Below are 17,457 nucleotides of genomic sequence, written 5' to 3'. Positions count from 1 at the left end.
TTCAGTCATTAAGATTCAACACAGGAATATCGTCAACTGACCCTGACTTCTCACAATTAACGAGTTTGGTTCTTTAGATTTTAAGTGTTTATGTGTTTTGGGAGGTGGTGTTACAGTGCAGAGCATAAAATGCATAGGATACAAAAATCAGTCCAACACCACAATATACGGCGGCAAGCAATACAAAATAAGAAATAAAAAAATAAAACAGATCACAGGCATTGATTGAAATAGAAATATTGGTCGTTGTTGGTGATGGTAGTTTGAGTGGAGCGTGGTGTGGAGATTTTTTAAATGATAATTTTTTTTTGATCCTACAGATTCGATAACATAGAGATGAGGGCAGAATTAGACCCACAGACAGACATTCTGTTACATTACCAGCACTGAAGTCCTTAGCAAAATTTCAAAATAAAAGCATTATCGCTCTCTTGAAAAAAAGTGAGAGACATTTGTTGATTTTACCTCACAGATATGTATACCTCACAGTTCTGAAAACATTTTTTCCCGGGGTTAAACACTAAGTCCGCTAAGGCTTCAATGCGCGCGGGGGGGGGGGGGGGGGGGAAAGGAGACACAGTGTTTCAAAAAGAGCGGTTATTGTAGTTTAGTTTCAACAGTCTATCAGCTAGCTAGTACGTTGGTGCATGGCGGGAATGGCATAGTACTGTAAGCGGGGTTATGAGTCGTTCTGTGGTTCGCATAAGAGATCATTCTTACAATCTACTTTATGTACAGTTTGTAAAAGAGCATGTTTGATTTTCACACCATTTTCTCCCTCCGTTTACCTTCATTTGAGCCGTTTTTAATATATATTATTTTTTTTATTATTATTTTTTTTTCTGGCGATGTTACCTTGTCCTCTTTCTTTCTGGTCAGTTATTTTCCTTGAAACAAACAAAATGGCAACTTAAAGAAGTGAAAGAAAGTTTAGTGTTTGTATTGTTATGTGTCACGCAACACGGACATTTTCACAAAATAAAGTAAATACGAAATCCAATATGCTCTCTCAAAATACACTTTTGCATTATCTGATGTATAGTCCAAAGTAGACGCAATTTTAGTGTATTTGATCTTAATTGGACAAACATTGAATAGTTTTGATTTAGGTACGATGATCAATTGTTAAGTTACGAAAACTGGAAATTGTGAATTTGCTGCTAGAGCCTCAGTGTCTCCTACGGCCTAAACACTGCAGGTCAATATATTATTTCTGCTATATTTTCTTGTAATATATTATTTGTATATTTACATCTCTAGCCAGCTCATAAAACAGACTTTTGTTGTTGTTGTTGTTGTTGTTGTTGTTAACTGTGTTTTGAGATTGACAGGGATCGTCCAATGTATAGAAATAATTGCTCGAAACATTTTTCTCTCTAAATGACTCTTGATGGCTAAAGGCAAATATTGGCTTTTGAAAATCGACTTTAAATTTATTCTAAAATATTTGACTTTTCGTTTTGTTCTTGGAACATGATGCTTTTATTGAGTAAGAGTTTAGGAGTAAAGGGAATGCATGCGGAAACTCAGTGACTGTCCAGCGCTTTGAGTTTAAATAAAGGTTTTTGATTCAAACACAGCGACCTCATAGCAATGTTGTCAAAAATCGAGGAATAAAAAAAATAATGAACCATACAGGCCTTCAATGGAAAAGTTTGACAATTTGGGAAATAATTTCGATGCCACCCACACATTTGGTATGGTAAATGTGATATCAGATATATCAGAATTTGAATAAGCTTCTCTCCCAAATTTACGAACTACTCCTTTAACATTACGTGAACGAATAACGAAGTCACACACTCAAACAAACACGCTCATAGAAATTAAAGTAAATGGGAACAGGCCTCCCTTGCAAAAGAGTCTTTTGTCTCAATGGGATATACCTGTATAAATAAAGGTTAAGAAGAACACAAGCTATAATTTTGAGATTAAGATTAGTTGTATTTTTTTTAAACCTAGAACTAACTTAATCTGCAGTTTTGTTTTTATCAGTTATTTTTTGATCATGTAAACTATCCACGTTGTATTTTCATTTTAACTCCAGATAGTAGGTTACAGTCCGTCCGTCTGTTTTGACATTTTAGCTATTTTGCATATTCAAAGTAATTAAAGAAAAACAATATAAGCACTGCTGAATGTTATGTAAATCGTAGTTACGCATCACTGTAGGCTACATACAATGTGCACACAGCTTCAATTGTTTATGCGGTCTGTTCTGTTCCTCTCTTTCTGCTTTCTGACATTTTTTAGAATTTCTGAAAAAGAAAATTGTGATTTTATTTTTGTCGTCAAGTTTTTAAAGGCAGGGTTTCTGAAGTTTCAAATTCTTCATGGTGGGATGTTTTAACTAGAACAACCTTGACTGACAGGACACACACACACACACACACACACACACACACACACACACGCGCACACACACACACACACACACACACACACACACACACACACACACACACACACACACAGACGGTTGCATAAACACAGCATCACAGATTGAACGGTGTTTACAGAATACACTCATTCTGAACTGACTCACTCAGCGTCTGAATCAAGGGTTGACTTTGGCTCTCTCTCTGTACCTTTATCTGTCATTCTCTTTCTCTCTCTCTCTCTCTCTCTCTCTCTCTCAACAAACCTCTCTCTCTCACACACACACACACACACACACACACACACAAACACACATACATTCACACACACTCTGTCTGTCCGTCTTCCAGATTTCTTCTTTTTCTGTCTCTTTCTCGCTTCATCGCTGCGATCTGATTGGTTGCTTTATAGGTGGCTGCTTCCGTGTCATGTGTCAGTGCAAGGAGGGTGGATATGAGTGTGTGTGTGTGTGTGTGTGTGTGTGTGTGTGTGTGTGTGTGTGTGTGTGTGTGTGTGTGTGTGTGTGTGTGTGTGTGTGTGTGTGTGTGTTGTGCGTGTAAGTGTGAGGGGGGGAGAGGAGGGTTGGTCAGAAAGGGTTGGTCGTTTGATTGGAGTGCCAGGAGTGTGAAGAAATCAAGGTGCAAAGATCTGGGCCGCGGGATTGTGACCTCACACTTTTTTAGGGGGAGGAGCCAACTTGATGATCTCATCTTCAGAGGGCTGGCGGATGATGTCTTTGGTTGGAAAAAAAAGGAAAGAAAAAGAGAGAGAGAGAGAATTATAAGAAACATGCTTTGAATGTAGAAAGTTGTAGCCAAATCAGCAGCATGTCGCACATTCATTAATTTTTTTAAATGCACCAAAGCTGTGAAATCGTCCCACCACAAATACAGTATCTCATATGCAACTTAAAGCTGCTACGAGGAACTTTTTTTTTATATTTGTTAAACTGTCTAATTTTACCTCTGTTGAACATAAATTACATGTAACAGCAAACGAGACCATCAGTGCAAAGAATGGGATTTTTATATTGTTTTTCTTAATGCCTTTGTCGTGGGTATACTATACGCTCACCCAGGAACAACAGCTGGCGTAGTAAAAACACTACCGCTTATGTCCAAAGGGGGGCGCTAGAATGAACACAAACTGAAAGTATACGGAGCACCTTAAAAGATACAATTCTTTAAAATGTTATAATATCAAACGCAAATTATTTCTAAGTATATTTTCTCAGTGTCACCTTTGTATTTCTTGGCGGAGGGGATGCGTGTGAGCTTGGTGTCTATCTCGTCATCCTCGGAGATCTTGAGCACGGTGGTGCGATACTCGATGACCCGCGTCAGCAGGTCCGGCCGCCGCGAGATCTCAAAGATGTGCTCGATGTACGACAGATTATCTGCGTGACACAAGTGGTTTTAGTTGGTTTGTTCACTGAATTCATACTCGAGATATCAATTGAGGGGTGACCCTCATTTGTAATGATGTCGAGTTCAACAAATGCAATGCAAAAACAATACATACACAGTATACAACGCAAGCAGTTTGATAAGCTGCAATTAAAAAAGAAATGGGTGAAAGTACGAATAGCCTAATTAAAACACCTGAAAGGTAGAGTTTGGCAGGTTTAAGATAATATGTCTAAATTTGTTATATGGTAAATGGACTCCACTTATATAGCGCTTTTCCCTGGTTTTTCACAGACTCAAAGCGCTTTACATTGTTTTGTACACATTAGCCCAATCACACACACATTCATACACCGATAGCAGCTGCAGTGCAAGCTAACTATCGGGAGCAATTTGGGGTTTGATGTCTTGCCCAAGGACACTTCGACATGTGGCGGGTAGGCGGGGGATCGAACCTCCGACCCTGCACTCCAGAGGCGACCTCCCTGCCCACATCGCCACTGCCGCCCTCTAAAGGATATGAGTTATAATGTATATATAAGTTGTTCCAGGAGTCAGGGCTGCTGAAGCTAAACTCATATTTGATGATCTGTCACCTTGGGCGAGCTTGTCGTTCTTCTCCAGATAGTCGAACCATTCCTTGGAGGAGGTGATGACGTTGCTCTGGTCCTCGGGGATGTCCTCCTTGCAGGCAGACTTCAGCTGCTCCAGGTCTTCGTTGGTGATGTTTTCAGACAGGTCGCTGAGCAGAGAGCTGTACTCCGCCATGGTCTGCAGATAGACAAGAAAGAGGACAAAAAATGATGATTAGATTTAAATGTACTCCTTTAAAGGTGTTCTACGCAGCTTCAGAGGAGGAGGGTTTGTTTACATTTGAAGAGCCTTCAGTTAGTTTACAAATCGTTTTTTTTTTCTCTACATGTAATTCTTAGTATTGAATTATTCTATCATCATGAATCAAAACTAAATTATTTTGAGGAACCAAGACTAGAATATGTTTCTAAACCAAACTGTGGGCCCTGCTGCTGTAACCAACAACAGTGAAACAGTAACTTTTCAGGAAGCGTTCTAACTTCAAGCAGTTGTTCCAGGGATCACATTTTCCTGTGAGTGAAAGTTTGTTGTTTTATTGCGAAGTGTTCAAACAGCCCACCTACTTCCCAGACTCCATTATGGAAAAATATTCAGAACGACTCTCAGCTAATGACAAAAGCATACCGTCGGAGTGGGACTGAAAAAGCACACAATATATCCAACGGGTCTATCCTATCCTCGCCCTTTGTTTTTATTTGACAGCTGTAAATACCAAACACTGTCCTGCACCTTAATGAAGGACGTCCCAAAGGGGGATCTATGCGCTCAGAGAAGCACTCAATGTGTTGCTTTTGTTTTTCCACATCACACAGTTATCCACTTATAACGACATTTTTTTAAAACTATTCTTCAATTATCAGATAATGCTGCAGATGTCTTATTTTTTTTTAACTGGTGTCCATCTATCTATCTATCTATCTATCTATCTGTCTGTCTGTCTGTCTGTCTGTCTGTCTGTCTGTCTGTCTGTCTGTCTGTCCGTCCGTCCGTCCGTCCGTCCGTCCGTCCGTCCGTCCATCTCGCCAGTAGGAGTTTTTGAAAATCTCAATTGACAATTGAAATCCCATCAATGAGCCACACTGTTGACACCAACCCCATGTCCACCCTCCTAGATGCAAATACTCAATAGCCCACCACACATTTATTGATTCGCCACTCAAAATAGTCCACAACAACTGAGCATTTTTTGGTAGATTATTGAAAAAAAAACCTAATAGCCCCAAAAATTGCCAGAAATCGTCTAATTGACTAGCCATGTTTTTGCTTACAGTGTCTGTACGTTAACAGTGCACCTTTTCATTTCAATGTAATGGCAACAAGAACCTTAAAAATGTCTGTGGCTCTCTGTCTCTCTCTAGTGGACTGATTGAGAAAGATCATTTCTGTGCCACTGTAGAATCTCACAAGCAGGTTTTATTAGTCAATTCATTCTTTGTGTCGGAGCAAATTCTGCGTTTCTGTTTAATTTTACATAAAAATGAATTAAACCTAACTGACACACTGAGATGAGTTATTAAGGAATCGGAATCAGGATTAGCAATCAATCACCGAAAGCTCTGTATGTAAAGCGATGTACACATGCACCCAGTATTGTTTCATTAATGTTGCTACGAGGAACTTTTAAATATTTCTGAAACAGTCTAATTTTTCCTCTGGTGATCATTAATTACATGTGACAGCAAACAAGACCATCAGTGCAAAGAATGCTATTTTTATATCGTTTTTCTTTATGCCTTTGTCATGGGGTATACGCTCACCCAGGAACAACAGCTGGCGTAGTAAAAGCACAACTACTTTTGTCCAAAGGGGGCGCAAGAATGAACACAAACTGAAAGTTCCACAGAGCACCTTTAACCAAGCTATCTTCTATTTTTCCGATTCATATATAGATCCCTTATTTGTGACATAGGAGCCAATAAAGGTTACAGTCCATATTCTAGGGAAGGCTGTTACCCATATTTCACATTTCTCTGTGTGCTGTCAGGTTTGATGACAGAGATCTAATAGGAACTGTCTAGAGGAAGGCCTTGACATGTGACATATGCTTATGATGTCACACTACAGCAAACCAATCAAACGGCTGCCTCAGGTTTTGGCCTAAAAACAGCTGTTTGAGCTCGATTGGATCATGCAGTTGAAGTGTCTTGGCTCTGGGGACATTTTGGCAACTTTTGGGGGAAGCGCAGTAGGACAAGCTCCCATCCATCCATCCATCCATCCATCCATCCATCCATCCATCCACCCACACACACACACACACACACACACACACACACACACACACACACACACACACACACACACACACACACACCCATCCCTGGCATCTATGCATCTGTAGTGCAATGCATTATGGGTACTGGGCACGCTGCTATGTCTGCCTCTCTCTGATCCCTTCAGTCTCAAAAACCCACCGCACATACAGCGCTGTTTGATGAGTGGAGTGACCTATATACTAGGGCTGCTGTTACCCATTGTCACCACAGGAGGGCGCCCATTCACTGAAGAGGCATTACATAGCCTAGCCCCATTAACTTACAGCCTAGTGTAGCATCAGTTTGGCTTATTTATGCTTTTCACTATGCAACAATGCTATCATTACTTAACCGTCCTTGGCATGATCAAATGAGTGTATGGATACAGGAGTTGATGCTTTATGGTTATTTCAAGATATGGCAGGCGAAAACATTGTCTGTCTGTCTGTCTGTCTGTCTGTCTGTCTGTCTGTCTGTCTGTCTGTCTGTCTGTCTGTCTGTCTGTCTGTCTGTCTGTCTGTCTGTCTGTCCGTCCGTCCGTCCGTCCGTCCGTCCGTCCGTCCGTCCCATACGCTACCTACAATTTAAACGAAAAATCTGAACATCTCTCCCTATGCCACACATACCAGCCCTACAATTGTCTCGCCTTATACAGTTCAAATCTGAGTTTTGCTTATAACCTGTAACTGGATGAATGGGTCTGCATGATACTGACGAGGCCTCTTTTTTTTTCCAGCATCTTTTTATTTATCTGCATACAGTACATAGGCCTACATGGATGCACGGAAACAACACACAGTCATTAAAAAAACAAATAAAATCTAAATAATCCTATACTAATCATACTAATATTAGTTATATAATAATAATGATAAAATATATAATAATTAAATGAAATAATTTGAAATCTGACAAGGCTTTTTAAGTCAGCCAGAGATTGTCTGGGACTCTGCAGCAGACATGTCGACTACTGTAACAGTCTCACGGGGCTGATCTAAGGTCAGATGTGTTTGTCTGCTCCGCTGTTGTGACCCATTTCATTTTAATTGCTGCCACTCTTCACCACTGTGTAACTGTTTCAATTGTTTTTCTCTTCACCTGTTGTTGTGTATTTGATGTATTTGCATTGAATATTGTTTATGTATTGTTGTTTTTCCTTTGAATTTGTTTGATCTCGACGTCATTGTAAATGAGGGTCAGCCCTCAATTGGTCTCTCGAGGATAAATAAAAGTTAAATGAAAAAATGAAAATGTTGGATAATGGTGGCGTTTGGTTTGGTTTGTCTGATTGAGGATTGTGAGAATAAGGGTGAAGGCACAATGATGACAGAGCGCTTTTACACAGAGAGAGAGAGAGAGGGATGGGGGAGAGAGAGGGAGGAGAGAGAGAGATGGGGGTGAGAGAGAGAGAGAGGGGGGAGAGAGAGAGAGAGGGGGGGGGAGAGAGAGAGATGGGGGAGAGAGAGAGATGGGGGGGAGAGAGAGGGAGAGATGGGGGGAGAGAGAAGGAGAGAGAGAGAGATTGGGGGAAGAGAGGGAGAGAGTGTATGTGTGTGTGTGTGTGTGTGTGTGTGTTTGTTTTCAGTCTTAAATGTCACAATTATCTCCTCTCTAACCAGGGCAACTTGCTCAATCTACACAAGGCAATGCGTGGGAGAGAGCACGGATATGCACCTTAACTCTAGTGAATGCAACAAGGGGCTGCATACTGTGTGTGTGTGTGTGTGTGTGTGTGCGCGCGCCTGTGTCTTTGTCTGTGTATGTGTGTGTGTTTCATGAATTGTGTGTGTTTGAATATATTTGCGTGCACTCAAGTGAATGTGTGTTTTGAACGCTTCAACTCAGCAGCTTGATAATTGTGTGTGTGTGTGTGTGTGTGTGTGTGTGTGTGTGTGTGTGTGTGTGTGTGTGTGTGTGTGTGTGTGTGTGTGTGTGTGTGTGTGTGTGTGTGTGTGTGTGTGTGTGTGTGTGTGTGTGTGTGTGTGTGTGTGTGTGTGTGTGTGTGTGTGTGTGTGTGTGTGTGTGTGTGTGATGGAGGGGAGGCAGACTGAAAGAATGAATGAATGAATGAGTGTGTATGAGTGTGTGTGTGTCTGGACCAAGGCCGCCCTGCCTGCGCTCTGTTTTGCACCACAATGGACTGGCGCTGCTTTTGTGTACTTTAAGAGGAGAAAGAAGAAAAAAGACCCAAAGACAAAACAATGGGTAGAGTGGCTACATTTAGGATTTCTCTCCCACCACCCCCCCCCCTCTCCTTTCAACGCCTTTCACCCGCCTCTCAACCACGAAATATAGATGTTTAAACTGGCATTTATTGGCCCATACTTAAAACATTTTCAAGTTAAATGCTATCTTATTTGCTATATTACTTTGTTAACCATTTTTTTATTACATTTATTTTTATTTCTTTGCTGTGTTGTTCAGTTCTGAATTCAGACAATGTTTTAATATTGCATAAGAAGGAACCTTTGTTATTGCTTAATACAATTATTAGAATTTTTATTTAAATTTTTTTCAAAGGTATTTTTTTTTGGCATTTTTATGCTTTATTGATAGTGTAGAGACAGAGTTGAAATGGGGCAGAGAGGGGAGTGACATGCAGAGAACGACCGCGGGCTGGAATCGAACCCGGGTCCGCTGCTGGCCGAGGCCCATGGGGGGGGGACGTCCTACCAACTGAGCTAAGGGCGCCCCTAATTATTAGAATAATTAATCAAATTAAATCAACAGAGCCTTAATCTGTCACATTTAATTTGTAAAAATATGAATTATTCGTCAATTGTCAAAAATAATCATTTTTAAACAGATTATTAATATTGCTTTATTTTGTTGCTGTTTTGATTTGTGCAGTAAGATCCAATCCTTTTCCAACAATGTTTGAAAAATAATAGACTGAATGAAAACACCTGTGTTTCGTGATCAGCCATGGAGTCAAAGAGAGAGTGATACACATGAATAGTCTATACTGTACATCAGAGTTTTCTGAAAATGTTTTGACATGGATAGGAAGATAGAACAGATGGATAGATAGATAGATAGATAGATAGATAGATAGATAGATAGATAGATAGATAGATAGATAGATAGATAGATAGATAGATGGATAGATAGATAGATAGATAGATAGATAGATAGATGGATGGATGGATGGATGGATGGATGGATGGATGGATGGATGGATGGATAGATAGATAGATAGATAGATAGATAGATAGATAGATAGATAGATAGATAGATAGATAGATAGATAGATAGATAGATAGATAGATAGATAGATAGATAGATAGATAGATAGATAGATAGATAGACACTTAGACACTGTTGATATACATATAGACAGATTGATACTGTATTGGTCCAGAAGGAAATTCTGACAGCTGACGTAACTCCAAAACTGAGAGCTATTTAGGCATTTTTTAAATTCCTGTGCGATATAGTCGTCATGCTCTGAGTAAGACAGTTTGTGAACCCCCCCCCCCCCCCCCTCTCTCTCTCGGGACGGGCCTGACACTGCCTCCATACATAGAGACCTTCTGTGTGCTACACATTCTCATGAACACAAACATGCCTTTGTCCTCCCGTTCCTCTGTCTCTGCTGCCTCACTGTGTGTGTGTGTGTGTGTGTGTGTGTGTGTTTAAATGTAAGACACACAGGGAAAGATACAGACTTGCCACTGAATTTGTAATCACAGAAGTCGAACGGTCCGATCTATCAAATTGCTCAAAGAGTCTAAAAAATATAAAACAAACTTAGAACAAGGAAAGAAAGCAGAAAAGCAATGTGTGTGTGTGTGTGTGTGTGTGTGTGTGTGTGTGTGTGTGTGTGTGTGTGTGTGTGTGTGTGTGTGTGTGTGTGTGTCTGTGTCTGTGTCTGTGTCTGTGTCTCTGTGTGTGTGTCTGTGTCTGTGTGAGTGTGTGTGTGTGTGTGTGTGTGTCTGTGTGTGTCCGTGTGTGTGTGTGTGTGTGTGTGTGTGTGTGTCTGTGTCTGTGTCTGTGTCTCTGTGTGTGTGTCTGTGTCTGTGTGTGTCTGTGTCTGTGTGAGTGTGTGTCTGTGCGTTTCTAGTGACAAAACGTTGAGCTGATTTCCACACTAAATATCCCGACCGGATTGTGTTAGGGCATCCAGGGTATTTTTAAGTATTCTGCATCTGACTTCATGTATTGGTAGTACACCCTAAATCTTTTTCTACCACACCAAATGTCAGGGAAGTATGGGTATTGGAACGCAGGGTTTATTTTTTACTTGTGTACTTTGTTTTTACTACTAACTTTATCCACATACAGCTCCGGAAAAAATTAAATGACCAGTCCGGATTTTTCTTAAATCTTCATCTCTACATAACGTATTGAAAATGCTCTTAATTACAAAAATGTTTTATTGGAATTTGGTAGAAATGTAGTCAGTAGTTTATATTATGAAATCATTCTACTCAAACATATGCCTATAAAAAGTAAAACGAGAGACACTGAACATTTGGAGTTGTCTCTTAATTTTTTTCCCAGAGCTGTGTATCCAGTGTAGGAATAAAGGTAAGTACAAGAGAAGGGAGAGTTTGTGACCATGGCGATATTGGCCAAGTCCTTTTGCACTCAGAGTTCAACTTATATTTTTTAATTTTATATTTCACGACACTTTCCACTGTTCTCTGTTCATCTTTCAACTGCGCCGATACTCAACATGCTGAGTGCTTCTCTTGTTGAGGGCAGGAGCGCACACACACACACACACACACACACACACACACACACACACACACACACACACACACACACACACACACACACACACACACACACACACACGTAACCCAACTACCAAAAAAACTCCATTCACCCTCCAAACCAATGACGTTGCCATGGAAACCAGGCCCGGCTTTGCCTTTAGGCCCAGAAGACTGTTACCTAGCGACAGGGCAGAGACCTCGCACCCTCCCCAAACCCTTTCAAAATAAAAGCCCCCCATCAGGATACAAATGACGTAATTGGTACCAGACACCAGACAGACATGTTTGAGATGTGCAAATGATTCTTATCTTAAATGATCAGTATGTTTTCAAAAAACTACATTCCAACGGGCTATAGAACATTCCTCAGTTTAACCTGTAAAGAAAAACATATTTTATCAGTATTTCTGCAAATCCTACACACACACGCACACACACGCACGCACACACGCACGCACGCACGCACGCACACACACAGCGCTCGCTCGCTCGCTCGCCAACTGTGCATGGAGAGTGAGACAAGCCTTTTAGATTTCACCATGGCAACCAAACCACCGGGATAGCAGCTCAGAAATCTGCCTGACAGAGAACTGGAAAGAGGAACCGACTCCGTTGTACTGTTTCCCTTTAGAATAAACCCAGACGGCTTTGTGTGTGGCTGCGATTGTCTTTGCCAACTCTCTCTCTCTCTCTCTCTCTCTCTCTCTCTCTCTCTCTCTCTCTCTCTCTCTCTCTCTCCTCTTCCCCCCTTCACATATTGTCCTTTATCTTCGATGTCTTCAGTCTTTGTGCCTGTTTTTCAAGCTCCTAAAAATCTCAGCTGTTAGAATGTACGTTCTATCCCCATACTTTATCTGTATGTCTTTTTTTTCTCTGCTGAAAATCTCCCCACTGTGGGAAGATTTATAAAATGCCATCTCACAATTTTCCTGATAGTCATCCACTATTCTAAAAGCTCTTACACGGGCTCTAGAACATTTACATTTTGTGAATAAAAAAAAAAATATATATTATTACATCACTGATAGAATGCAAATAATATGCTATATATTTTTTCACTAAATATTAAAAAGTTAAAACTTTCGAGCAGCAACCCTTATAAATCATAATCATAAATCATGTCACTAAACAGTGAGTATAAATACAAACACAGAGTAGGCTATAATCCACTACCATGGAATATATATTTCTGTATTTCACTCAGATGAAGCAGTGTAGGAGTCCCGCCCACTCTCCATCTTCAAAATCTCCCATGAAACTCATCCCAATTTTACAACAAATTGGTTTGGCAATGTCTAATCTGAAACGGCACAGACCTTAGTCCGAAACAATACATTTAAAATATTACATTATTACCTCACTTAATCCTTCTCTACTGTTGGCCCGGTAGGTAATGGCCGCTTTGGGGATGTCGCATGTCTCTTTCTTTCATATCATCTTTCCCACAAAATAATAATTTCTCTCATTGCATCAAACCTTCTTCCTCCCTCTCAGAATGTTGTGGGTGAGGTGTGTGTGTGTGTGTATGTGTGTGTATGTGTGTATGCTTGCCTGCCTGCGTGCATGTGTGTGTGTGTCTGTGTTTGTGTTTGTGTGTGTGTGTGTGTATGCGTATGTGTGCGTGCGTGTCTGTATGTGTGTGTGTCTGTGTGTTTGTGTGTGTGATTGTGTGTCTGCCTGCTTGCGTGCGTGTGTGTGATTGTGTGTCTGCCTGCGTGCGTGTGTGTGATTGTGTGTCTGCCTGCGTGCGTGTGTGTCTGTGTGTGTCTGCCTGCCTACCTGTGTGTGTGTGTGTGTGTGTGTGTGTGTGTGTGTGTGTGTGTGTGTGCTTGTGAGAGAGAGTGTGTAGGGAGTGGGAGGCTGAAGAGCTTTGCAGACACAGTTTTGTAGCGAATGTCCGCCTCCAAATTCTACCCCTCAGGTCAGAAGTCTGTCCCAACCGTCCACTCATGTGTTTCTGCTTTTGTAATTGCTCTGATTCAAGCCATTTAATTTGGACACTCCAATGCTCCTCTTTTATTTTCCATACACAATTTTTATTACATTTTTTAATTTTTAAACACTTATACAAAACATTTATAACCCCACCCCATCCCACACCCCAAACAATCCTTGGACAGATGACATATAAAATGACATAAAAAAAAACATTAAAAACAGTTACAATAGAGACAACTACATGCAGTGTGTAATATGACATCCAATTCTCCTCTTTGCGAGTTTTTCACACATATTTACCACTTTAAAAAGTCCTTAGAAACCAAGGAATTTGGCTTCACTTGTTCTGAACCATAGTGAAAGACTCATGAATTGTTTCTGGTGTTAAAGATGCTCCGAGGAACTTTCCGTTTGTGTTCATTCTTGCGCCCCCTTTCGGACAAAAAGCGGTAGTGTTTTTACCACGCCAGCTGTTGTTCCTTGGTGAGCGTATACACATGAGAAGAGAAGAAAAACTATATGAAAAATAGCGCTCTTTGCACTGATGGTCTTGTTTGCTGTTACATGTCATGTATGGGCATCAGAGGAGAAATGAGACTGTTTCAGAAATATTTATAAGTTCCTCGTAGCACCTTTAAGTTTAGTAAATGTATGTTTTTTCTATTATCCTTCTGTTGGTACTGGACTGCCGCCTAATGCAGAATTACAAGGTCTCGCCAAAGTACATGTTTTTTTTTTCAGCCCCCAAGCAGATGGGTTGAGGGTTTGTGGTTGAATACTTGTGGATGGAGTAATTCTAGATGGAGCAATGAAAGCCCATCGTTGCAAAAACACAGGAAGCCATTCTGTTTTAATAGCGCTGGCTTACTGGAAGTGGTCGCTGACTTTGGCTTTCATGAAAAAAAAACGTATTTTCCCTTAGATGAGATCTCACTTATAAATCTCACAAACACAGGCATTTGGGCATTTTTTATGCTTTATTGACAGTTGTGGAGAGACAGAGATGAAATGGGGCAGAGGGGGGGAATGACATGCAGAGAACGACCGTGGGGGCCGGATTAGAACCTGTGGTCAGCTGCTTCCAACAAAGACAAATCCACACACACACACACACACACACACACACACACACACACACACACACACACACACACACACACACACACACACACACACACAATGCTTTACTATACATTCCCCCTATTCTATCCTCCACTGCAGCATCTCACTAGCTCTCAAGCAGCAGCATTCAGACGTTGATGTTAGCTCGATGCTACAGGCGCTAAAACGATCTAACTGGCCTTCACCGCAGGTCCCTTCTCCGATAGTAAACAACAACAAACAAATAAACAAACGACAAGCGACAGAAAGGACAAAACACTAAACACTGTCCAGTCACTGTAGGGGGTCAACTACCCCCCCTGCTGTATATCGCCATGCAACGGCCCTATCAACCATCGCTAGGCAGCAGTAGCAACAAACCATGCTGTTAGCGTGCGGTTGTGTCTCCTATATTTATATACTGGTGGTGGTGGGGGGCAGTTTGAGTCGTGATGCACTCTGAAGGTTTTTGGATTATCCCACCAGCACGGAATACATAAATGTGATTGAAATGGATTGGAAAAGCAATGCTGTCTGTCTGGTGGTGATGGTGTAGTTTACGAGCATACAGTATCTGTCTGTCTGTCTGTCTGTCTGTCTGTCTGTCTGTCTGTCTGTCTGTCCGTCCATCTATCTGTCTTATTTGGGTCCAAGTTGTCTCGGTAGCAGTCCAAAAAAAAAACTGCTGAGAGTATCTTTCAAATATGTTCTTAGATACATCACTGGATTAACAATAAACACATCTCTCTTATGGACAATGATTTATTCATATAGTGATGAAAAGTTCAGTTAGTCCACTAATGGTGAAGCTCTCAGTAACAACGACAGAGGTTCCGCTTTGCAAAATGAAAAAAAAGTTTAATTGAAGCAGATTTTAAACAAAGAAAACACACACACACACACACACACACACACACACACACACACACACACACACACACACACACACAGTGACATCTCAAATCACATCTTAAGATACAATCGTGGCATTGAAAAGGTCAAATGCAGCGCTCCAAGGTTGTGCCATCCGCTCCCTGTATATCCAGGTCACTCCCAACACACGCATAGAGCTCTCAGTCCCACTCCTAACTCTGCCATGGCTTTACACTTCCGCATCCATGGTTAATCCACCTTTAAGATAGGTTAAGTTATTTTTATAAGTCAATTTACACAAGGCATATTGAAATTCGTCTTTTACCATCTCCCCTCTCAAGTTACCACACTCCAGAGGGGGTCAGAGCGCAGGGTCAGCCATAGTACAGCGCCCCTGGAGCAGTTTAAGGGTTAAGTGCCTTGCTCAAGGACACCCAATGCTCCTAAAGGCACAGACAGACACGAGGGCTAGACTAGGAAACCGCCATCTTCACAAGATCGTTTCGCTGCCCGGAAACATTAGAGTGGATTTCTGACCATTCATCTTTCTTTGATGTCTGTCTCACTGAGAACACTGCTAGAGTACTGTACACTGGCCAAATGAAACACGCTTTGTAACCCCATATCTCCTGTTTTTCGCTCTCTTCTCCTCCTCCTGCTCGCCCTCTTTCTGTTAAAGGAACACTTCACCCATACGGAACCGGCGTTCTATCATTATAAAATCGCTATTAAAATATAATGAGTGAGTTTTTTTGTTCCCCTCAGTCTTTCCTCAGTCTTCCCTTGGCCCAGCTGTCCTGTTAACCCTAAACCCTACATTTTACCATGTGTGACGTCCCCTCACTATATGCTGCTACCTGTGTGTGTGCTCCAGCATGTTGCTAGCTATGATTATCCCCCCTTTGTTTACATACCAGTTTACAGAGCCATGTTTTTCAGCCATACACACACAGTAAAAAACACTAGAGGAATTTGAGGAGTTGAGATAAGAGAGAGAAAGATACTCTGATGCCCTTTATGTTCTTACTGCGAACACTGCCAGCTCTTATCAGTTCAAAAGCCCTGAGCGAGAGAGAGAGAGAGAGAGAGGGAGAGAGAGGGAGGGAGAGAGGGAGAGAGAGGGAGAGAGAGAGAGAGAGGGAGAGAGAGGGAGAGAGAGAGACGGAGCGAGAGAGAGAGGGAGGGAGAGAGAGGGAGAGAGAGGGAGGGGGAGAGAGAGGGAGAGAATGAGGGACATAGAGGGAGAGAGAGGGAGAGAGACGGAGAGGGACTAAGAGAGAGAGGGAGGGAGAGAGGGAGCGAGGGAGAGAGAGAGGGAGAGAGAGACGGAGAGAGGGAGAGAGAGAGAGAGGGAGAGAATGAGGGACATAGAGAGAGGGAGAGAGAGGGAGAGAGAGACGGAGAGGGACAGAGAGGGAGAGAGAGAGACGGAGAGAGAGGGAGAGAGAGAGAGAGAGTGGGAGAGAGAGAGAGAATGAGGGACATAAGAGAGAGGGAGACATAGAGAGAGGGAGAGACATAGAGAGAGGGAGACATACCGAGAGAGGGCGAGAGACATATCTAGAGAGAGAGATAGAGGGAGAGGGACATATAGAGAGAGAGGGATAGAGGGAGAGAGAGAGGGAGGGGAGACATACAGATAGGGAGGGATGAGCCGCTAATCTGAGGAGAAGCAGTGAAACGCCGGAGAATATAGGCCAATGGCCCAGTTTTCATTGAGGAGAGAAGATTTGCTGCGTTTAAAAATAGTGCCGCTGATTCAAATATATATATATATTTTTTCATAACCGTATGTCATTTTCTAGAAACTACTGGTTTTAGATTTGTAATCTTCTGTGCACACTCTCTCTTTCTCTCTCTCTCTCTCTCACACTCTCTCTTTCTCTCTTTCTATCTCTCCCCTCTCTCTATCTTCAAGCCTTTGTCAAATACTTGGAACATTCATTTCAGCAATCATCTGTGATTTTCAAAAAAACATAGAAGAAAAAAATTGAAATATGTTCAGCGCTACTTTAAAAGGTTTCTCGGTCTATTTGTAGAATAAATGAGGGCAAAGAGACAGAGAGAAAAAGGAATAAACTCTAAACTAAAAAGATAATGTTTGGTATTTTTATGCTTTTTATTAGACAGTTTGAAGAGACAGAGATGAAATGGGGGCAGAGAGGGGAACGACATGCAGTGAACGAC

General features: G+C 41.5%; 1 protein-coding gene across 1 annotated transcript in view; it reads right to left on the bottom strand.

The window, feature by feature from the left end:
* Positions 1–1,496: 1,496 nt before the first annotated feature.
* The window catches only part of pea15 (proliferation and apoptosis adaptor protein 15), a 43,564-nt gene continuing 27,603 nt past the window's right edge, over positions 1,497–17,457 (bottom strand). The window contains exons 2-4 of the mRNA XM_080052184.1: positions 4,382–4,556; positions 3,620–3,775; positions 1,497–3,113 (exon numbers count right to left, since the gene is read on the bottom strand). Coding sequence (XP_079908310.1) covers positions 3,049–3,113; positions 3,620–3,775; positions 4,382–4,553 — 393 coding nt within the window. The 5' untranslated portion in view covers positions 4,554–4,556 and the 3' untranslated portion in view covers positions 1,497–3,048. The remainder of the gene's footprint in view (positions 3,114–3,619; positions 3,776–4,381; positions 4,557–17,457) is intronic.

This window comes from Ammodytes marinus, assembly GCF_949987685.1.
Source record: "Ammodytes marinus genome assembly, chromosome: 23".
Classification (NCBI taxonomy): Eukaryota; Metazoa; Chordata; class Actinopteri; order Uranoscopiformes; family Ammodytidae; genus Ammodytes; species Ammodytes marinus.
Note: the sequence above shows the minus strand (reverse complement) of the source record. Positions and strands in the feature narration are given on the sequence as shown.